At 35.0% G+C, this 24,384-nt stretch overlaps 1 protein-coding gene across 1 annotated transcript; it reads left to right on the top strand.

Moving 5' to 3' along the window:
- Positions 1-464: 464 nt before the first annotated feature.
- On the top strand, positions 465-24,113 carry FOMMEDRAFT_154530 (WD40 repeat-like protein; the record flags this gene model as incomplete). Its single annotated transcript, XM_007265016.1, has 10 exons — positions 465-684; positions 738-1,531; positions 1,589-1,733; positions 1,774-2,121; positions 11,716-11,758; positions 21,723-21,862; positions 21,922-22,424; positions 22,480-23,006; positions 23,577-23,803; positions 23,863-24,113. The coding sequence occupies 10 exons, from the start codon at positions 465-467 to the stop codon at positions 24,111-24,113; spliced, it is 3,198 nt and encodes a 1,065-aa protein (XP_007265078.1).
- Between the last annotated feature and the right edge of the window lie 271 nt (positions 24,114-24,384).

The following is a 24,384-nucleotide window of genomic DNA, read 5'->3' as shown; positions in this document are numbered from 1 at the left end:
ATTTAGGAATACAGTTTGAGCTGAAAAAATTTATTGAGTGTAGAAGGAACTGAGGGAAATAGTTAGTTTTACACATTTTAGTCTCTCCTCAGTCAAACAGAACAAGTACATATATGTTGAGTTTTGAAGGAATGAAAATTCAAATATTAAGAAAACATGAAAAACAGTGTATTTTCACTATAACTCAGTCAAATCTTGCTCAAATTTAATAATTAAAGTGTCTATTTGAAGCATATTTAAAAAACATGAATTAATGTCAAATAATCACTGAATTCTGTACAGAATTGAGTGAGAAATAGCTATTTTTTTGTTTTGTTTACTTTTGTGACAAAAAATGATGAATCATCAAGTGTGACAATACCTATGAAAAAGGCAGTAAGCAGGATGGCGATATTGCACAGGCCACGTCAACAACACAGTTTGAGAACCTGCTTTGCGGTCTGCTTACTCTATCTGGGGATGCTATGCAAGGACCTGTTGTGATTGTTCTCGACGCGTTGGATGAATGCGGCACGGAAAAGACAAGGCGGAGCTTAATGGAGAGTTTCTGGAAAGCCCTACCGGAGCTCCCAAAGAATTTTCGGTTCCTGATTACGAGCAGGAAGGAACCGGACATCAATCGGGCATTCTCTGGTCGACCTCACCGTATTCTCACCGTTGAACTTGAACACGGATCGGAACACTGTAGAGAAGACGTGCTTCACTATCTCGAGCGCTCAATGTGCAACGTGTTCGAGATTTGCCGATCCCGGATGATTGGCAATGGAAAATAGACCGTCTTGCAACAGCTGCAGCAGGGCTGTTCATCTGGGCTTCGACAGCGGTGAAACTGGTGGATTGCGATAATCCGGCCCCGAAGCTGAAGAATCTTGTATCTGATTCGCAGCATCTGACTGGTCTCGAGCAACTTTATGACTCTGTGCTTATGACTTCTGGTATTTCATTTGACGATGAATCATCCCAGGTTCGATTTTCGCAAGTGGTTGGTCTTATTCTTCTGAGCAGGAGTCAGCTCACTGATGACACCATTGACGGGCTTCTGGGATTTCTGAATGACGAGCCATCGAGGCTAATCCTGTCTCGTTTACAATCCGTCCTTGTATTCACTCGGGGAGAACCCATCCATTTCTGTCACACATCTTTCCACGATTACTTAGTGTCAGCAGGGCGTGAAAGCGACCCGTGGTTCATTGACATTGAGACTCAAAAGAAGTTGATTGCCTTGCGATGCTTCGATGTCATGAGGGGCATACTGCAGTTTAACATCTGCAGCATAGCGTCGTCGTATATCCCTAATGAACAGATCCCTGACCTTCCAGATCGAATCAAGGCAAGCATTCCTTCTCACTTGGAGTACACGTGTCTGTTCTGGAGCCAACACTTACTCGAGACACCATTCTCACACGTGTTGTTGGATGAGCTATCTGAGTTCCTCGACGAACATTTACTTTATTGGCTCGAGGTGATGAGCCTTTTGGAAAAGGTCAATATTGCTGGCCCAGCACTCCTTCATGCAATGAATTGGGTCTCGGTGAGTAAGCAAGCGTATTATTGGATTGAAATGAAACTAATATTATACTTCAACTAGTCACACAACGCCGATGTTTTGTCATTCCTGAGGGATGCACGTAGGATGATCATTGATTACTGTATATATGCCCACCATTTCACGATCGACACCGCATATATACGTCTCTTTCCTTCTGTTTGCATCGAAGGAGTCGAATTTTATAGTACGTTACTTGAAGCCTGATCTACCTATTGTACAAGTAGAGCAGATAGGTGTAAAGCAGCGGTCGCCACTCTTGAAGAAGCTTGCAGGGCATAGGGGATATGTCTACTCTGTTGCATTCTCACCCGACAGCACTCGTGTTGCTTCTGGTTCCTATGATCGTACAATTCGAATTTGGGATGCTGAAATTGGGCGAGCCATTTTCGGTCCATTTAAAGGGCACAAAGGTTACATACAGTCTGTTGCTTTCTCACCCGATGGCGCGCGCGTTGTTTCCGGTTCTAACGACAAGTCAATAAGGATTTTGGATGTTGAGAATGGGCAGATGATTTCTGGGCCTATGGAAGGACATACAGGCCATGTCTATTTAGTTGCATTCTTGCTGGATAGTATGTGTATTACCTCTGGATCAGCTGACAAGACTGTTATAGTCTGGGATGTTGAGAGTAGTGCTCTGTGTGTAGCATATATGCTTACATGTGTAAAATTTCCCATGTATACACATACACACATATAATTACAGGTATAAACTGGGTTAGTAGGACCCATATACAATATGTGTCAGTAACAGTGTAGAGGGAACCTGAAGGCTTGGTGAGGGGACCCAGGCTACAACTATCCTACACAACAGAAATACAGAATGTGAGTACTAGAACATAGTTAGAACTTGTAGAACAGATGTAGAGAGAGAGAGAGACAAGAGTAGAGTGTATAGAGTGAGCCTAAGAGTATAGGACTACCTGAAGTAGACAAGATTAAGACTACTAGACCAGTCTGATCTTGTACACCTATATATACTAAACTATACAAGAGTACTTAGAGAATATGAGCTACTAAGAATAATGAGCCATGAAGAATGAAAGAAAGGAAGCCTGAGGTTAAAGATAAAGGTACAAGGAATGAAGGGATGAACAAAGGGTAAGAGACTATAGAATGAACAAAGAATGAAAGAGTAGTTAAAGAAACAGAATGATAAAGTAAGGAAGGGTAATAGTAAGAGTCAGCCTGTATATAGTTTATAAACAGTACTTCTGAGAGACAGAAGTTCTGAGTTCTAGTACAGAAGGGTGTAGAACCCTTAGAACTGAAGGTATGAGAGTAGAGAACTGTAACATCACCCTTCCTCTAAAACCAATCATTCTGATTAGTAAACATTAGACTTAGTTAGTAGCTTGAGTATGAGTCAGAATAGTAGAGCTTAGAAATCTATAAGACTGAGTTTGTGTAGAGTACTAGGATAAAGCTGATAGAAGTCTTGGATTGTTTTAAGAGTATAGGTAAGGTTCTTAGCAGGTTCCTAAGTACACTCTTCAACTAGGTACCCTTTCTAGTAAACAAGAAACTTGAGTTTTCTATATACTAGCTTAGTATCTACTATATACTCTACTTTGTATTCTAGTTTAGAACTAATAAGTTCTAGTAGAGGTAGTAGGAGTCTTTATTATAAAGGAAAACCTGGATCATAATACTAAGATAATAGAACCTTGTTAAATACTGAGTGTATGTACTTCTATATTGTTAGAAGTTAGAGTTTGTAAATAGAGATACTAACCTTCTTTTTAATAATAAAGGGTTTAAAGTACTTATTGTCCAACTTCTTTATTAGGTAATCTGTAGTCAGATTAGTAGCTTCTAGTATAACTTTGTTACTAGGCTAGTAATCCTTAGTTACAGACCTCTTCCAATTATAGTTCTACTTTATAACTTATACTACCTTTTTTAAAAGAGCTTGTATATTCTCTCTAGTCTTATACATTCATTCTACAAAGTCTGTTATAGATTCATAACTACTATTCTGGTTCAGAACTGTCCTCTAGTACAGATGTCTCTCATAGTTAAGAAAGAATAGAGACTGTCCTGTTATAAAGTGTTACTAGTTATTATACACAAATTCTATTAGAGCTAACTATTTAGACTAGTCTGACTACTAATAATTAATAAACATTTAGAGATAGAGTTTAATCTTCTGATTAACTTACTTAGTTTAACTATTAGTTTGTAAGTAATATGTAGTAAAAGGATTCTCTTAAATTCTAAAAAGTGTATACAAGTCCTGTATGAATTTTGACTCAAATTACAGTCTACAATTGTGAATAAGCTTTTAAGAGAGTCTATACAACTAGAAAACATAATCCTAATAAATATACACTATACTTTTGAAAGTGAGTTCTGTTTGAGTCAGAACTGTATAGACTTGCTTAGAGAATCAGTTAACAATTATACAAATAGTTTTATAACTCTAAGACTTAGGTAGCTTACTAATCAGGTCTATTAAGACTTCTTCCTAAGAGTAATCTAGAATCTAATACAAATGTAAAAGAGTCTAAACCCTTGTCTAGTAAGTCTTAGTTTGTTAGTACATATTATAACTAGTTATATACTTTAGGATTTCTCTCTACATTCTTAACTACTAGTAGTTCTAAGTAATAAGTTCCTACATTTTGTGTTAGTCTAAATGTTCTATAGTCAGATTATTGTAATAAGCTTAAACAATGTCCTTTTACAGCTTCTAATCTTTTAAAACATATAGTTAGTCTTCTTAGTAAACTTGTTTATTCTTATTCTTTTTCTAGTCTCTAACCTACTTCTCTAACTGTTAGTAATAGTATAGAGGGGATCTAAAGGCTTAGTAAGGGGACCTAGGTTACAACTATCCTACACAACAGAAATACAGAATACAAGTACTAGAACATAGTTAGAACTTGTAGAACAGGTAGGGAGAGAGAGTAAGACAAGAGTAGAGTATATAGAGTAAGCCTAAGAGTACAGGACTACTTAGAGTAAATAAGATCAAAACTACAGGACTAGTCTAATCTTGTATACCTATATATACTAAACTATACAAGAGTACTCAGGAAGTATAAGCTACTAAGAATGATAAACTATAAAGAATGAAAGAAAGAGAATGTTAAAGATAAAGGTATAAAGAATAAAAGGATAGACAAAGGGTAAGAGACTATAGAATAAACAAAGAATAAAGGGGTAGTTAAAGGAATAGAATAATAAAGTAAGGAAGGGTAGTAGTAAGAGTTAGTACACATATAGTTTATAAACAGTACCTTTAAGAGACAGAAGTCCTGAGTTCTAGTACAAAAGAGTGTAGAACTCTTAGAACTAAAGGTATAAAAGTAGAGAATTATAATATTACCCTCTCTCTAAAACTAATTGTCCTAATTAGTAAATATAGAGCTTAGTTAGTAGTTTAGACATAGGTTAGAATGATAGGGCTTAAAAATCTGTAAGACTGAGTTTGTACAGAGTACTAGGATAAAGCTGATAGAAATCTCAGATTGTCTTAAAAGTATAAGTAAGATTCTTAGTAGGTTCCTAAGTGTGCTCCTCAACTAGGTACCCTTTCTAGTAAACAAGGAATTTGAGTTTTCTATATAGTAGCTTAGTATTTACTATATACTCTATTTCATATTCTGGTTTAGAGCTAATAAGTTCTAGTAGAGATAGAGGGAGTCTTTGTTATAAAGGAAAACTAGGATTATAGTACTAAGACAATAGAACCTTATTAAACACTAGGTGTATACACTTCTATGTTACTAGAAGTTAAAGTTTGTAGACAGAGGTACTAACCTTCTTTTTAATAACAAAGGGTTCAAAGTGCTTATTGTCTAACTTCTTTATTAGACAATCTAAGGTTAGATTAGTAGCTTCTAGCATAACCTTGTTACTAAACTAGTAATTCTTAGCTACAAACCTCTTCTAATTATAGTTCTACTTTATAACCTATACTATCTTCTCTAAAAGAGCTTGTGTGTTCTCCCTAGTTCTGTGTATCTGTTTTACAAAGTCTGTTACAGATTCAGAACTACTGTTCTAGTTTAGAACTGTCTCCTAGTATAAATGTCTCTCATAATTAAGGAAGAATAGGGATTGTCCTGTTGTAGAGTGTTACTAGTTATTGTGTACAAATTCTGCTAGAGCTAACTATTCAGACTAATCCAATTACTAATGATTAATAAACATCTGAAGGTAGAGCTTAATCTCTTGATTGACTCACTCAGTTTGACTGTTAGTCTGTAGGTAATATATAGTAGAAGGGTTCCCTTAAATTCTAAGAAGTACATACAAGTCCTGTATGAATTTTAACTCAAATTATAGTCTACAATTGTGAATAAGCTTTTGAGAGAGTCTGTACAACTAGAAGACATAATCCTGATAGATACACACTATACTTTTAAAAGTAAGTTCTGTTCAGGTTGGAACTGTGTAGACTTGTTTAGAGAATCAGTTAACAATCACACAGATAGTGTTGTAACCTTAAGACTTAGGTAGCTCACTAATCAGGTCTACTAAGACTTCTTCCTAAGAGTGATCTATGTGAGGAAACTCACTGTTCCTCACAAGAGAATTCTAATCACCCTTTGTTCACTCAACTACTGACTGGGATAACCTAGTACTCGAGTGAGGGGTTAGGGGAAAAGAATCCCCTTTACCCAGCAGTCAATACTGTCTTTTATAGGGGTATACACATGTAGATACATGAGGAGGAAGTGTAACTAACTACAATGAGAATATATGTGCTTGTGGGTCCTACTGTACAATGATCTGACACAATCAGCAATGTAGTAATAATAAAATACAAACCAGTAAATCAAATCCTTACACTTGCCCTCTAGCATTTAGTCCTAAATACTAAAAATCAGTAGAAAAGGCAGAAAACTTACTTAAAAGTAACAATTAGTAACAAGTAAATAATAAAATACTTTGCCCATACATATGGGAAACATCCTTGTGATGTATTACTGCCTCTCTGAACTGATCTGAAGTCAATCCAGTGTGTATTGAGACAGTGGTGGTGTTCTGGACAGTGGGTAGCATAGTTCCAAACCATGTGAAACTAGATAAACCATTAATAGAATTAAACATAGTCCATATTACTGTATAGTCAAATAGTAGAAAAGTTGCCTCTTGATTGTTGCTATTGATACAACACTTTTCGAAGGGAATCAGTAGAGTTCCTGGGGAGATATGGTGTTTTGGCTCTTGAGTATTCTGAGACACACAGTGTAGACTGATATGTACAGAAGTGGAAATTCTGGCAGCATGGTAATTGCAAATATTCTCTTCTCCTACGTCTTCAGGAAGCACAGAGGTAAATCCCTGATCAACAAAGCTATAGCCTTCTTCCTCAATAGAATGTATTAGTGTTGTGGCTTCTAGCTGACCTTGCACGTTTCTCTACTCCTGTAGGATAGTCATACAATAACATGTAGTGGAGATGTATTCTGAAATTCCTCTACTATGTCCTTGATTTTTCCAATAGACTAGTTCCTGCAAATGTAATGCCTTGCACTCATATTGATAGAATATGTCCAAATGTGTACTCCTTTGCATGCAATAACCAACTGTGATGCAAAACTGGATATCCTGTTGAGCCTAATGTCCAAATACTAATTGCAGAGTACAACCTAGAGTGTAATATTCATCCTTGAATGAAAATATTGTCTCAAATTCAATAAGATTGTAAGGTATGAGCCTAATATCACTAGATATGTGTGTATATGCATGGTATCTCTGTGCACAATGAATGTCCTACTGTATTCTCATACTGTTTCCTTGTGTCTCAACTCGTTCGTGTCTTTGTAAGTCGATTGATTCGATTCCTGAATCGTCTGAGTATACTTTCAATGTCTCATGGTGTGATGTTCTATCACACTGTGTCCAAGTAGCATTCTCTACTTTCCTGAATGCTGTAACTGTCTGTATGCTATGTTGTTCCATGTATGTCTCAATGAAATGTCCTGTCTGTATGCACAGTAGCACTGCCTGAAGTCCTGAGTGTATGCTGCCAATTTTCTGTTCATTTGGCAAATCCATGTGTGGATCAATACACTCTAGTGCTGACTTCCTGTCTTTCTGTGTCCTTGTCCTTGTTCCAATGTATTCTTTCCTTGTGTACCTATCATGTGTCCTGTTTCCTGTAGTACTGATACTGTCTGGTCCTGCAAAGTCCTTCGCAAAATCGTTTTGTAACAATCCATGTAAGAGAAATGTATGTTTAAACATGATTGTATGCTCAAAGAGTGTGTATGCAATACAATGCATGTGCCTCTCACCCTCTCGTCGAAATATGACTTCATTTTCAGTGTAAGACGTCTGGTACTGTCCTAGAACATATCTGTAGTGTCTGGAGAGGTCTTCTGCATGATTTCATACTTCAAACTGATTGTAACTACTCATTCCTAGAGTAGATTGAACTGTATCATTGTTCAATAGATGTCCTGGAGCATCCTGATGCTCTGTTTCCTTCTGTAGCATTGAAGTATCATGCCTGAATACTTGAATAGTCTGTTCAATCATTCCTAATTCACTATTGCTCTGATCTTTGCTGGCTGTATGTGTATTGCCTTTGCTTTCCCTTGAAGCAGTGTGATAATCTGTTTAAGCAGATTGAGCAGATTGAGCAGATTGTCTAGGTTCTGAACCTGTTCTCTAGCTTGAAGTCACCCTCTGAACTTCTGTACTTTGTTCCATACAATGTGTATCCGTTCCTGATCTCAGTAGTGTCTTACTATCATTGTAGTACATAGATCGTAACTGTTTTACATCCTGTAGATTGTAATTGTCATCCTGTAGCTTGAATATCTTGATTCTTACTATGTATCCTGAGTATATGCACGCTAGTGCATCCATTTGAGTGCCTGCAATGTTCATAATATGTCTAATAAAGTATCCTGAGTCTATTCTAATGAATCCTGACTGTCTGAAGGTGTATTTCACAATGTAATACCTTATGTTCTCCTGAAACTGTGTTCTGTACAATATATCCTTGTAGTCTGAGCTGGTTCTGATGTTTCTGAACAATTCTTTGTCATAAACTGAATAGTTTCGTAGCATAACATCCAATTGTACCTTATAGAACAGTGTTCTATGTGAATTACTTCAATCATACTCATTATAGACTGTTTCTTCAATCCTGAAGATGAAAATGTCTGTTCTGATGTTGTAGAATCAATATTCCTGAATGTCTGAACATTCTCCTAGTCCTGAAATTGTCTGAAGTGGTTCTTTGCTTTTGAATACCTTCCTGTACTGAATAGAATTGACTGTGTATATGTATGTCTGTGTCTTTCTATCACTGTCAATGTATCTCCATGCCTGATGCTTATTCTGGAGTGGTATCATCTTATTCCTGATGTATATACACTTTGCCTTGCTCAATGTGCTAATGTCTGTCTTCCAATGTATGATGTAGCCTTCTAACTTAATAGAATACCTGTCTGAATCGTTTAGATTAAAATATTTCTCAGTATCCAAGAGTAGTTGTAGTTTATAGTCCAGTAATGCTTGATAGATTGTCCTGCTTGCACAGTTTACTATTTGCATCATGTTGTAAACCATAATACTATCTGGCTGGTTATATTCTGATCTTCTAACATTCTCAGGTCCTTTCCTAATGTCCTAGTACGCATTCCTGTTGTCTGTGAACATCCTGTATTTCTTAAGAGTGTTGTTTCAATTTGTGGCTCTAAGAATTGGTAGTAGTGTCTCTGAAATGTCCATGTATACGTATCTGTAGTCTTGTAGAATCCTTTCTGCACTGTATGCCTGTGCTTTCGAGCATAAAATGTCATTGTATACTTCAATTTGAGGAGTTCTTTATTCTGTTTCTTCCTCAAGCGTTTCTTGCACTTCTTAGTAGCCTCTGTATCACTCAAATCAATGTCTGACAGTTTGAATAAAGCATTACTTCAATTGTAGTCATTGGATGAAGAGGAATCCGAATTATCACTATCTGAGTCTGATCCTGGGTCGAAATTTCCATTTCTCTGTATCCTGGAGCTCTGTATCACTCTGTATGCATAGCTATTCTTTGCTAGGCTCTCTGAAGGTCTTACTGATGCAAATCTGCCTTTCTGAACATTATTCAGTGCTTCACTATGCCTGTGTCCATTGTTTGTTCTTGAACTACTGCTAGAGCTATTCTTGTGCTTACTGTGCTTGATATGTGGCTTTGAACTGTATAGTTTGCTGCACTCTGAATCGATATTGTTCTCACTAATACTACTAGTGTATGCCTTGCCTGGGACTGCTTTCAATCGCAAAGTATCACTATGGGATTGTTTGTTCCTTTTATTTTCGCAAGGGATACTCTAATGTCCTGAAAAACTTGGTATTTCTATTTGAGACTGTATATATCCAGGTATTTCACTTTCTCTCTTATTCCTGGACCTGGCTAGAGTGTCGTATCCATTGTAGTACTCATGTACATTGCTCCTGTACAATGTGTAGTCGATATCTGCCATGTATAAGGTTAAACACTCAATTTCGTGAGTGTATGCTTGGTTTTCACCCTCTGGATCAAGTACTGATCCTTGTAGTTCCAATTTGCATTCACTTTTGCTATCCTCAAAGTACTGTTCTGTAAATGCAATGTCTGTTTTGCTTGGATAGTCTGAATCAATTTCACAATCGTATTGAATGCCTGGCAGTTCTGGTTTTCGTTCTGTTCCTTGTGCTTTGTGTTTTCCTTTTGCTTTGCACTTTCCTTTTGCTTTCTGCAAATGCAATCGTTTGTCTGGACTCTTGAGTGTTTCTTCTACACTCTTGTATCAATAGTTCTGATCTCTACTGTCTGTTGGTACTATAGCATGTCTGGCTTTCGTTCTGTAGCCTGTCTGAAGCGTTTCATGCTTTTCTGTTACTATACTATTGAGTCTGCTCTTGTTTAATGAAGGAGTTGCTTTCTCCTCTTCCTGATACATTCCATCAAACTTGTACATTCTCTTATTCAAATTGTTGATGTCTATCAAACTGTGGAATGGGCTGACATGTCCTATGTCTATCTCAATTGCTCTGGCTCTTGCAATGTGTCTGAAGGTCTTACTTGCCTTCTGGAAGTCTTGTTCCTCATTGAATCTCTGTGGTTTTGATGCCTGGCTCTCCTGGCCTTTGTTACTCTTGTGTTCTGAGTCCTGGCTACTTTCTTTGCTGCCTAAAAGGGTCTTAGGTGTCTCATTGCCCTCTACATTACTGTTGTTGATGTGTTTCTGTTCTGAAGTAAGTGTGCTCACTAGATACTTATCCACACTCTCACTGATACTGACTATATGTACTCTGTAACTCTTGTACTGGCTTGCAAATTCCTCAATGCTTGCTGTTAGCTCTCTATATTGACTTAGTGAATCCTCAAACCAAATTGCCTGTCCTCTATTGAGTGAATCCTCAAACTTGGTAGCCTGAAATTGATCGAGCAAATCCTCAAGCTCAATCACCTGTACTCAGTGAGTTGAATCCTCAAACTCAACCTTCTGTACTTGATTGGACAAATCCTCGAATCTAATCGCCTGTTCATCCTGAACTCAACTGTCTGAATCCTTAAGAACAATTGCCTGAGTGTTTCTGCTCTCTGTACCTTTGTTTGCTATTTCTTTGAGCCCAGTAGTGTGAGTACTCACTGGTTTCTGCTCTACAGTATACATTTGACTAACTATATGTGCTGGTACAGTTACATGCCTTAGTTCTATGTTATTAGTATGTACTAGTTCATCAGGGTGCCTCCAGCCTTGTGTAGACAAGGACTTATCACCTGGTATAGGTTTATTGGATTGCCTCCAGCCCACAAGGGACAAGGACTTACATCCTAGCATGTTAGTATTGATATCTGGACTTGGGTACCCTCTGGGAATCGTCTGTCAAGGCTCAGCAGCCACATTGTAATCAATATTCAATGGATAATCTTGTTGTCCATTGCCTGTAAACTTGATGCACACCTGTTTGTTCCTTTTTACTGTCACGGATGCCTGGTCCTCGACCCATCTGATCAATGCAAACCTCCAGCATATCCAGCACTGGTCCATATTGATATGTGATAATGTGTTCCAGAAGCGTTCCACAGTGTTCTGAAGCATTGTGAACCTACTAGGGGCCAATCCAGTAAGTAGTCTCTGTTTCTACTCGAAAATCGTAACTTTACTCACTAAAAATTTCTGATGGGTACTAGACAATGAGGGAGACCTAGGGTTGATCAGACCCTTTGGTTCCTCAGCGTCCAGCAAGGGGTTTTGGTGCTAGGTGGGTACAGTCAAAAATATGTGAGGAAACTCACTGTTCCTCACAAGAGAATTCTAATCACCCTTCGTTCACTCAACTACTGACTGGGATAACCTAGTACTCGAGTGAGGGGTCAGGGGAAAAGAATCCCCTTTACCCAGTGGTCAATACTGTCTTTTATAGGGGTATACACGTGTAGATACATGAGGAGGAAGTGTAACTAACTACAATGAGAATATATGTGCTTGTGGGTCCCACTGCACAATGATCTGACATGATCAGCAATGTAGTAATAATAAAATACAAACCAGTAAATCAAATCCTTACACTCTAGAATCTAATACAGATGTAAGAGAGTCTAAACCTTTGTCTAGTAGGCTTTAGTCTGTTAGTATGTATTACAACCAGTCACATACTTTAGGATTTCCCTCTACATTCCTAACTACTAGTAGTTCTAAGTAATGAGTTTCTACATTTTGTGTTAGCCTGAATGTTCTACAGTCAGATTGTTATAATAAGCTCAGACAATATTCTCCTACAGTTTCTAATCCTTCAGAATGTATAGTCAGCCTTTCTAGTAAACCTGTCTATCCTTATCCTCCTCCTAATCCCTAGCCTACTTCTCTAGCTACTTTATTATGACTCAGTCTTGTGTGTGTTTTAGAGCTTACTATATACAGGTGACAAAGTTAACATTCTTGGATTCAAGTTGGATCTCTTAGATTGTCTTAGATGTGAAACAGGAATTGTCTAGGAGAACAAGATTTTCATTATCATTCTCCCTCCTTTCATAACTTACTTGTTTTAAGAGTAAGTCAGCTTTCATTATTTGTGTTCTGAGTTTGTAAGTTAGTACAAAGTTGTAATTCTACAGTTCTAACATCTAGCAGGCTTAGTAGCAGTTAAGCTTCTGAGGTGCTTAAAAGTACTAGAGATTAAAGTAATTACTCTAAATCTTAAACTTTTGTACAGTACTAAGAAGATATTAATACTACTCCTTTAGGGAACAGACAATTGTAAGGAGTTCCTTATTATAGATAGAGTAGTTCTGTTCTGTTACAGAGAGGGATTCTGATTAGAATACTATCAGACACTATTTTCTATTAATGAACTAGGACAGTACTACTCTATTCATAAAGTTGGAAGAGTTGGCTTCAACTCAGAACTTGTCTACAATTGTTAGAACTACTAATACAGGCTTACTAGTAATAGCCTACTTGAGAGACTCAAACACAGACTGTTACTAATCATCCTATTACTAAGGAACATCTTTACTAGTAAGATTGTAAAGGGGCTAGGCAATAGTACTAAAGTCTTAAATAAAGTATTAGTAGTAGTTTACAAACTTAAGGAATACTTAGACCTGTTTCAGGTTCTAAGGTTGTAACCAGTTCCAAACTACAGTTACCTTTACTGGATCTATACAGACCTCTCCTCTACTAATTACAAAGTCTAGATAATCTACTGACTCCTGTACAAAAGAGTACTTTACTTCTTAGAGGAACAGTTTATTATCTTAGAGCTATTATAAAACTACTCAGATTAGTTAGTAATAGTACTCAACTGTCTGGGTGAAGATTAGAATGTTATCCAGATACACACTAACATACTCTGAGTCAATCAGATCTGTAAGAATGTGATTCATAAATAACTAGAATGTTATAAGTAAGTTGGTTAGTCTGAAGAACATTATAGTTAGTTTGTACAATCTGTAATTAGTTTAGAACACAGTCTTCTACTTATCTCTGTCTCAGATCTGAATATTGTTGTATCCCTATTAAACATTTAACTTAGTAAAAACTCTAAATGTATGTGTTTTATTAATAAGCTCCTGAATCAGAGGGAGTAAGTACTTGTTTTTAATAGTACTCTCATTAAGACAATAATAATTCTAGACTAGGTAGAGCTTTCTATCTTTCTTTTTAACAAAGAAGAAAGGGGAGGTTATAAAGAACTTTAAGGGTTGGATCTAACTGTTCTAAAGATTTTCCTAAAGGAACTTATTAAGCACCTCCTACTTGTTTCTATTGAGTAGGTAGACCTTACAATCCTTAAGTTAGAAACTCTTAGTCAATTCAATTATATAGTTCTAGAGACAGTGTTTAGAAAGCTGGTTGAATTCCTCTTTACTAAAGACTTTAGGGAACTCTTAAACAAAATCTAGTAGGCTAGGTCTATGTACATTCTAGAGTAGAGTTGTTCTAAGAGGGTTTTAGACTAGTTCTGTCTCAGACATTCTTTAGATTGACTCTGTTCTGCCTTGACTAGAATATGTATCCACATATCTATCCTAGTTGAAGAAGAACAACTAGTTACCTTTATTAGAACTGTTAGTAACATTAGAAGTGTTTACATTTACTTAGAACAGTAGTATAAGATAGTTATAAGACTCAGAACACTAATTAAACATGAGTGTCTACTCTAACTAGTTAATAGTAGGGTTGTAAGTCTTAAACTATTTGAATCTAATAAAGATGTCTGTCTTTCTAAGGTTAGTGACTCTAAACTCAATACTTTCCTTATAATCCTGAATAGTCATCTATAATTGAACAAACTCAGTAATCTGACTATTCTGGTTCAGGGTTCTGTCTATATTATATACTAGGATTAGAAGTAGAACACATTAAGTAGGAAGGTAGTGTTTCTACATGAAGACCTTATTAATATATGAACTAGTGTATTTACTGTCTACTAGAGCTATTGTTCAGATCTGGGAGGATTCTAAGAAGGGAGCTAAGAGGATAAGAATCTAGAGCTAGTACTCAGAACATTCTCAGATAAACTACTACTTGTTCTGAAAGGAATATATAGCTTGTACAGTTTTGTTGTCTAAGAGAGTAAGTATATATACTAACATTTCCTTATTAACCTCTCTCTTTTAACAAGGACAGACCTATGTCCTTAACTGTAAACTCAGCTGAGACTATTCCTACTTAATACTATGAACAAACTACTGAGTAGTAAACAGGGCTAAGTAGTGTTCTGAACATTCTAAGATTTTAGAACACAGAAGTAGTAGGTTAGATTGTGTAGATTTAGACTTGGATAAAGTACAAAGAGAAGAATCAAAAGAATCAGAAGAAATAGGAGAACTATCTACTTTTGTTTTCAACTTTTTTCTTTCTAATAAATAATTTCATTAATTTATTTTTTCTATTTTTTCTACTTTTTCTACTTTTCTTACTTTATTTACTTTTAATCCTACAGTGTCTATTAAATCAAAAGTGACTATTAAGAAATCCAAGTTATAGCCCTTCAGTACTGTATTCACTATTAAGCCTTTATAAAATTCTAAAGTATATAGTTAGAGTCTAAAAGTTTTAAGGTAACTTTCAGATTTGTAGAAAAGGCTTCTCACTATAAATCCTACTTGTCATTTATTATTACTCTAATAACTTAACAGATATACTATTACTTCTGTAGACAGTTCTTAATCTAGTGCCCTGACTTTCTGTAAGTAAAGTATACTTCTTACTTTTAGGCTTCTCTAATGTCTATTAGAACAGATTAATTATAAATTATAGACAGATTAATTTAAGGACTCAGAACTGTTAGAGTTAAACACATATACAAGTGTTCTGTACAAACTTAATACATCTGAGCTGTAACTTAGTCAAAGGAGATAGTGTATGTTTTCTACTTAGTATAAGTAACTAGTTCTAGTATTATCCTAAGAATCTTATTAACTAGTTCTGAGTAAAGAGCTTTTTCAAGTATTCTGATAAGAACATTATTAAACTTAAGTATGAATCCTACCTTCTAGGCTAGAATATTAAACTCCTGAAAGAAGGTATTAGTAGAATGTTTGTCCTGTTACAGAGACACAAACTTGTTCTATACATTGTACTTCTTATTCAGATTAATAAAGAAAGTACAGAACTGTCTTATGAATTCTAAATATGACTCATTATTCTAAAGTTGGATTAGGCTTCTAATCTAATGTTCTTCAATTTAGTTCTAGGCCTAGGTGACTATATTACCTTCCTTTATAAAGGAGAGGACAAATAGGACATAATTAAGATTTGAGGATAGATTAGTCAAAGTAGTAGTCACATATAGTTTAACTTAGTACTAGAAGTCCTTAAAGTATTACTTATTAAAGTCTGAAGGGTAAGCTACATACACTTTCTTTTTAAAACAGGTTACAACTTCTAGAATAATTAGAACAGGTTCTAAAGAGACTGAAGGCATATAGTTAGTAAAGGCCTCTTAAATAGAGGTCTATACATATTAAGCTAGTTCTACTCATAACTACTAATCTGGCAGGACAGTAGGGGTGGTAGTTAGTGTAAGAGAGTCTATGTTTATACTATAAAGGAATTAGTACTAAACTAAAAGGGGTAATAAATAGAAGAAAGGTAGTAAAAGTTTAAAAGGGTTTAGAAAGTTTAAAATTTAAAAATGTAAAAGAGTTAGGACAAAGAAAAGAGATTAACATAATAGTAAGTACTAATACTTAAAATGTAGAAGAGTTGTAGGGTAGTAATAAGTAGTCTTAATCTAATATTAGTAACAGTATAGAGGGGACTTAAAGGCTTAGTAAGGGGACCCAGACTATAACTATCTTATACAACAGAAATACAGAATGTAAGTACTAGAACATAGTTAGAACTTACAGAACAGGTAGGGAGAGAGAGTAAGACAAGAGTAGAGTATATAGAGTAAGCCTAAGAGTATAAGACTACTTAGAGTAGACAAGATTAAAACTACAGAACTAGTCTAATCTTGTATGCCTATATATACTAAACTATATAAGAGTACTCAGAGAGTATAAGTTACTAAGAATGATAAGCTATAAAGAATGAAAGAAAGAGAATGTTAAAGATAAAGGTACAAAGAATAAAGGGATAGACAAAGAGTAAAAGACTATAAAATAAACAAAGAATGAAGGAGTAGTTAAAGAAATAGAATAATAAAGTAAGGAAGAGTAGTAGTAAGAGTTAGTACACATATAGTTTATAGATAGTACTTCTAAAGGATAGAAGTCCTAAGTTCTAGTATAGAAGAGTGTAGAACCCTTAAAACTGAAGGTATAGGAGTAGAGAATTGTAACACTAACTACTTTACTATAACTTAGTTCTGTGTGTGTCTTAGAGCTTACTATATATAAGTGACAAAGTTAACATTCTTAGATTTGAGTCAGATCTCTTAGATTGTTTTGAATGTAAAACAGGAATTGTTTAGAAGAACAAGATTTTTATTATTATTCTCTCTCCTTTTATAACTTACTTGTCTTGAGAGTAAATTAGTTTTCATTATTTGTGTTCTAAGTTTATAAGTTAGTACAAAGTTGTAGTTTTATAGTTCTAACATTTAGTAGGCCTAATAGTAGTTAAGCTTCTAAAACACTTAAAAGTACTAGAGATTAAGATAATTACTCTAAATCTCAAACTTCTGTATAATACTAAGAAGATATTAACACTACTCCTTTAGAGAACAGACAATTGTAAAAAGTTCCTTATTATAGATAAAGTAGTTCTGTTCTGTTATAGAGAGGGATTCTAATCAGAATACTATTAGACACTACTTTCTGTCAATAAACTAAAACAGTACTACTCTATTTATAAAGTTAGAAGAGTTAGCTTTAACTTAAAACTTGTTTATAACTGTTAGAACTACTAATACAGGCTTACTAGTAATAGTCTACTTAAGGGACTTAAATACAGACTATTACTAATCCCTCTATTACTAAGGAACATCTTTCCTAGTAAGATTGTAAAGAGGCTAGGTAATAGTACTAAAGCCTTAAATAAAGTATTAGTAGTAGTTTACAAACCTAAAGAACACTTAGACTTGTTTCAGGTTCTAAGATTATAACTAGTTCTAAACTATAGTTACTTTTACCAGATTCATACAAACCTCTTCTCTACTAATTACAAAGCTCAAATAATCTACTAACTCTTGTACAAAAGAATACTTTACTTCTTAGAGGAATAGTTTATTATCTTAGAGCTACTATAAAACTACTTAAATTAGTTAGTAATAATACTCAACTGTTTAGGTAAAGATTAGAATGTTGTTTAGATACATACTAACATACTCTAAGTTAATTAGATCTGTAAGAATGTAATTCATAAATGACTAGAACATTGTAAGTAAGTTAGTTAGTCTAAAGAATATTATAGTCAGTTTGTACAATCTATAATTAGTTTAGAATACAGTCTTCTACTCATTTCTGTCTTAGATCCAAATATTATTATATTCTTATTAAATGTCTAACTTAGTAAAAACTCTAAATGTATGTGTCTTATTAATAAGCTCCTGAATCAGAGAGAGTAGGTACTTGTTTTTAATAGTACCTTTATTAAGACAATAATAATTCTAAACTAGGTAGAGCTTCCTATCTTTTTTTTTAACAAAGAAGAAAGGGGAGACTATAAAGGACTTTAAGAGTTGAATCTAACTGTTCTAAAGATTTTCCTAAAGGAACTTGTTAAGCACCTCCTACTTGTCTCTGTTGAGTAGGTAAACTTTATAATCCTTAAGTTAGAAACTCTTAGTTAATTTAATTATATAGTCTTAGAGATAGTGTTTAGAAAGTTAGTCAAATTCCTCTTTACTAAAGACTTTAGAAAACTCTTAGACAAAATCTAGTAGACTAAGTCTATGTGTGTTCTAGAGTAGAGTTGTTTTAAAAGGGTTCTAAACTAGTTCTGTCTTAAACATTCTTTAGATTGACTCTGTTCTACCTTAACTAGAATATGTATTTATATATTTATTCTAGTTAAAGAAGAACAACTAGTTACCTTTATTAGAACTGTTAGTAACATTAGAAGTATTTGTATTTACTTAGTATAATAGTATAAGATAGTTGTAAGACTTAAAATACTAATTAAACACAAGTGTTTACTCTAACTAGTTAATAGTAGGGTTGTAAGCTTTAAACTCTTTAAATTTAATAAAGATATTTGTCTTTCTAAGGTTAGTAACTCTAAACTCAATACTTTCCTTATAATCCTAAATAGTTATTTATAGTTGGACAAACTTAGTAATTTGACTATTCTGGTTTAGAGTTCTGTCTACATTATATACTAGAATTAGAAGTAGAATGTGTTAAGTAGAGAGATAGTGTTTCTATACAAAGACCTTATTAATGTATAAACTAGTGTATTTACTATTTACTAGAGCTATTATTCAGATCTGGAGAGATTCTAAGAAGAGAGCTAAAAGGATAGAGACTTAGAGTTAGTATTTAGAGTATTCTCTAATAAATTACTACTTGTTCTAAAGAGAATGTACAGCTTGTATAATCTTATTATTTAAGAGAGTAAGTATATATACTAACATTTCCTTATTAACCTCTCTCTTTTAACAAGGACAGACTTATATTCTTAACTATAAACTCAACTGAGACTATTCCTACTTAATACTATAAACAAACTACTAAGTAGTAAACAGGGCTAAGTAGTATTCTAAACATTCTAAGATCTTAGAATGTAAAAGTAACAGGTTAGATTGTGTAAATTTAGACTTGAATAAAGTGTGAAAAGAAGAATCAAAAGAATCAGAAGAAATAAGAGAACTATCTACTTTTGTTTTCAACTTTTTTCTTTTTAATAAATAATTTTGTTAATTTACTTTTTCTACTTTTTCTACTTTTCTTACTTTATTTACTTCTAATCCTACAGTGTCTATTAAATTAAAAGTAGTTATTAAAAAACCTGAGTTATAACCTTTTAGTACTGTATTTACTGTTAGGTCTCTATAAAATCCTAAAGTATATAGTTAGAGTTTAGAAGTTCTAAAGTGACTTCTGAATTTGTAGAAAAGGCTTCTTACTACAAATCCTACTTATTACTTATTATTACTCTAATAACCTAACAGATATACTATTACTTCTATAAACAGTTCTTAATTTAGTACTCTAACTTTCTGTAAGTAAAGTATATTCCTTACTTTTAGACTTCTCTAATGTTTATTAGAACAGATTGATTACAAATTATAAACAGATTAATCTAAGAGCTTAGAACTGTTAGAGTCAAACACATGTATAAGTGTTCTATACAGACTTAATATATTTAAACTATAGCTTAGTTAAAGGAAATAGTGTATGTCTTCTAATTAGTATAAGTAATCAGTTCTAGTATTATTCTAAGAATCTTATTAACTAGTTTTAGGTGAAGAGCTTTCTTAAACATTCTAATAAGAACATTATTAAACTTAAGTGTGAATCCTGTCTTTCAGGCTAGAATATTAAACTTCTGAAAGAAAGTATTAGTAGAATGTTTGTTCTGTTACAGAGATACAAGCTTGTTCTGTGTATTGTACTTCTTATTTGAATTAATAAAGGAAGTATAAACTGTCTTATAAATTCTGAATACAACTTATTGTTCTGAAGTTAGATTAGACTTCTAATCTAATGTTCTTCAATCTAGTTCTAAACTCAGGTGGCTACATTACCTTCCTTTATAAAGGAGAGGACAAATAAGACACAATTGAGATCTAAGAATAGATTAGTTAAAGTAGTAACTATATATAGTTTAATTTAGTACTAAAAGTCTTTAAAGTACTACTTATTAAAGTCTAAAGGGTAGACTATATGTACTTTCTTTCTAAAACAGGTTATAACTTTTAGAATGATTAGAACAGGTTCTAAGAGGGTTAGAGGTACATAGTTAGTAAAAGTCTCTTAGATAGAGGTTTATACATATTAAGCTAAGTCTACTTACAACTACTAATTTAGTAAAACAGTAAGGGTGGTAGTTAGTATAGAAGGGTCTATGTTTATACTATAAAGGAATTAACACTAAACTAAAAAGAGTAATGAATAGAAGAAGGGTAGTATAAGTTTAAAAGGGTTTAAAAAGTTTAAAATTTAAAAATGTAAAAGGGTTAGGACAAAGAAAAGAGATTAATACAATAGTAAGTACTAATGTCTAAAATGTAGGAGAGTTGTAGAGTAGTAATAAGTAGTCTTAATCTAATGTCAGTAATAGTGTAGAGAGGATTCAAAGGCTTAGTAAGGGGACTCAGGCTATAACTATCTTACACAATAGAAATACAGAATGTAAGTACTAAAACATAGTTAGAACTTGTAGAACAGACATAGAGAGAGAGTAAGACAAGAGTAGAGTGTATAGAGTAAGTCTAAGAGTATAGGACTACCTAGAGTAGACAAAATTAAGACTACTAAACCAGTCTAATCTTGTACACTTATATATACTAAACTATACAAGAGTACTCAGGGAATATGAGCTATTAAGAATGATGAGCTATGAAGAATGAAAGAAAGGAAGGTCAAAGATAAAGGTACAAGGAATGAAGGGATAGACAAAGAGTAAGAGACTATAGAATGAACAAAGAATGAAAGAGTAGTTAAAGGAACAGAATAATAAAGTAAGGAAGAGTAATAGTAAGAGTCAGCCTGTATATAGTTTATAGACAGTACTCCTAAAGGACAGAAGTCCTCAGAACTAAAGGTACAAGAGTAGAGAACTGTAACAATATATTACTTCTGTATACAGTATATACAGTATATACACTGTGCCAAATATAATAAGATACTTTACATTAAAATAACTTATAAAAGTATACTATCATCTTTCAAAACAAATGCTTAATATTACTGAGCTAAGAAAATGTATTATAGTACTGTTTACACACAGAAATAAGACAGTTGAGTGTTGTGAGTTAATATCACATAAACACTCTAAACCTTCATGTAATGTACTATAGTAACCATACTAACTGTAGTACTCATACTAGTACTTTTTAAGTTAAACAAGGTTGTTATATAGTATTAAAATGATTTGGTATATAAATAAGTAAAGTAAATAAGGTTTAGAAACTCAAACTTAGTATTTAATTAGAGAATATGCTTAGTAATACTGTATACTTGTATACAGTGTATACAGAAATTTTTTACTTATGGTATACACATACACATGTAAATATACATCTGTATTTTCAGCTAAAATTTTCTCTTACAATACAGTGCGTAAGCATATATGCTGCAGGCGTATCCGTAAATTATGCTACGGTGCAGAGCACTAGTTGAGAGCAGACAGGCCGTCAAGCATTTCAAGGGGCATAAAGGCGCTGTATTGTCTATTGTGCTCTCTCCCAACGGAAAGCACATTGTCTCTAGTTCAGCAGACAAGACGATTCAAATTTGGGAGATTGAGAGTGGACAGGCCGCTTAAGTTGTAGCCCTCTTAGAGGTCACACTGGCAGTGTCTGGTCAGTCGCTTTCTCTGGTGACAGTACACGTGTTGCATCAGGCTCTGCAGACAGGACAATTCGAATCTGGGACGCTCAGAGCGGAGAATGTATTTCCGAGTCTTTTGAAGGACATACCGAGCCAGTCACTTCCGTCGCTTTCTCGCCCGACGGCAAAAGCATCGCCTCCGGTTCACATGATAAGACAGTTCGAATATGGGATATTGAAAGCAGGCAGGTTGTTTCCGGTCCTTTTGAAGGCCACACTAACTGGGTACGGTCTGTTGCGTTCTCTCCCAACAGATCCCGTGTCGTCTCAGGCTCCAACAACAATACGATTCGAATCTGGGATGCTGAAAGTGTTCAGGCCGTTTCTGGAGATTTTGAAGGACGTACTGCTGAAGTAACTTCTGTTGCTATCTCGCCTGACTATATTTCCACTTTCAATGTCCCACACACGGATCGTTCGATCCCAGGAGCCCGACGCGACATGCCTTCCATCCGGCGAGCAGGCAACAGAGGAGACCCGGTCTGAGTGTCCTTCGAAAGGCGCAGAGACTGTGTGTCCACTTTCCGCGTCCCAGATTCGGACCGTATTATCACGCAACCCAGACACAACACGTTTGCCATTTCTGGTCCTTTCGAAGGGCACGAAGGCTGGGTGTAGATTCTGGTCCGTGGATGGAACACGTGTTGCTTCCGGCTCATCTGACAAAACACTCCGAATCTGGGATATCGCGACCAGACAGACCATTTCCGGTCCTTTCAAAGGGCATGAAGACTGGGTTTACTCTGTTGCTTTCTCGCCTGATGGGAGACACGTCGTCTCTGGTTCCGATGATACAACAATCATTGTCTGGGACGTTAAAAGTGGCGAAATCATTTCCAGGCTCTTGATAGGACACAAAGATCAGGTTTGCTCAGTGGCTTTCTCGTCCGACGGCACACGTATTGTCTCCGGTTCTGCTGACCAGAATATTTTCATTTGGAATGTCGAGAGTGGACAGGTCGTTGCTGGACCTTTCAATGGGCATACAGGCAGAGTTTCGTCAGTTGCCTTTAGGGATCTGAATCGTACCGTACAGTACGGTTACGACCCGTTTCGGTCACGGTACGATCTGTACTCGTACCGGACTTTGAGACACCAAATACGGCTCGTATAAAACGGGCCGTATCCTGTATCCTATTAGGCCAAATATGGCCGTATACGGCCGTATACAGAGTACGGACATCCAAAGAAGATTTTCAGTATTAATAACATGTGTAGCACAATTTATAACTATTTCTTCTCATACCTTATAATATACCTTTTATACATAAAAACACCAAATTTAGCTAATCTTGGGGTCAATGTATTAATATTATATTATTTATCTTCTCAAAATAGTTAGTCATGTGACTATCTTTTATTACTTCATACAAATTATATTTCAGATTTACTGAATATATTGATGAAAATGGGCATAACAAGTGCTAATTTGATAGGGACATACATATAAAGTAATAATAGGCCTTTTTAACGATTTTAAAGTATATTAATTATTTCTTTCTATTAATATAATATTAAATTTGTATTTACAAGCGTATTACCGTATACGGCTGTATACAGTACACACCGTAGCCGTACTTGTGTCCTAGAACTCAAAAAACGGTCGTATTTTTACGACTGTACCCCATACAGGCCTGTACAGAGTACGGTCGTACCCGTATACAGTACGCTCGGATCCCTAGTTGCCTTCTCTTGCGACGGAACACACATTATCTCGGGCTCCGATGACAGGACAATCTGTGTCTGGGGCGCTCATAGTGGACAGGCCATCTTTGTGCCTTTTGAAGGGCATACAGCTGGTGTCTGTTCTGTTGCATTCTCGTCAGATGGAAGAGGCGTCATCTCTGGATCCTTAGATTGTATGGTCAGAATGTGGAATATAAAGGGTGTGATGACAGACTTCCTTCTTGCTCAATAGTCAATGTCTGGTATCTTGTCTCTGACTTTGTTCTCAATATAGATCCTATATTTGACTGGAAAATGGATGAGGATGGGTGGATATGCACAGGCAAGGGAGAATTGCTCTTGTGGATTCCACCTGATCTTCAACCTACACTTTGGCGACTTCAAAATATTGCAGTTCTTGGTTGCTCGTTCTCAACTAGGTTGGACTTTTCGAATGCTGCTCTTGGCAGACGGTGGCAGGAACACTTTGGACCACCTCAGTGATAGTGCTCTGCACTGTAGTGTAATTTACAGATACACCTGCAGCATATATGCTTACACACTGTATTGTAAGAGAAAATTTTAGCTGAAAATACAGGTGTATATTTACGTGTGTATGTGTATACCATAAGTAAAAAATTTCTGTATACACTGTATACAAGTATACAGTATTACTAAGCATATTCTCTAATTAAATACTAAGTTTGAGTTTCTAAACCTTATTTACTTTACTTATTTATATACCAAATCATTTTAATTACTATATAACAACCTT

This window comes from Fomitiporia mediterranea, assembly GCF_000271605.1.
Source record: "Fomitiporia mediterranea MF3/22 unplaced genomic scaffold FOMMEscaffold_4, whole genome shotgun sequence".
Lineage (NCBI taxonomy): Eukaryota > Fungi > Basidiomycota > Agaricomycetes > Hymenochaetales > Hymenochaetaceae > Fomitiporia > Fomitiporia mediterranea.
The sequence above is the reverse complement of the archived record's forward strand: the minus strand, read 5'-3'. Positions and strand labels throughout refer to the sequence as shown.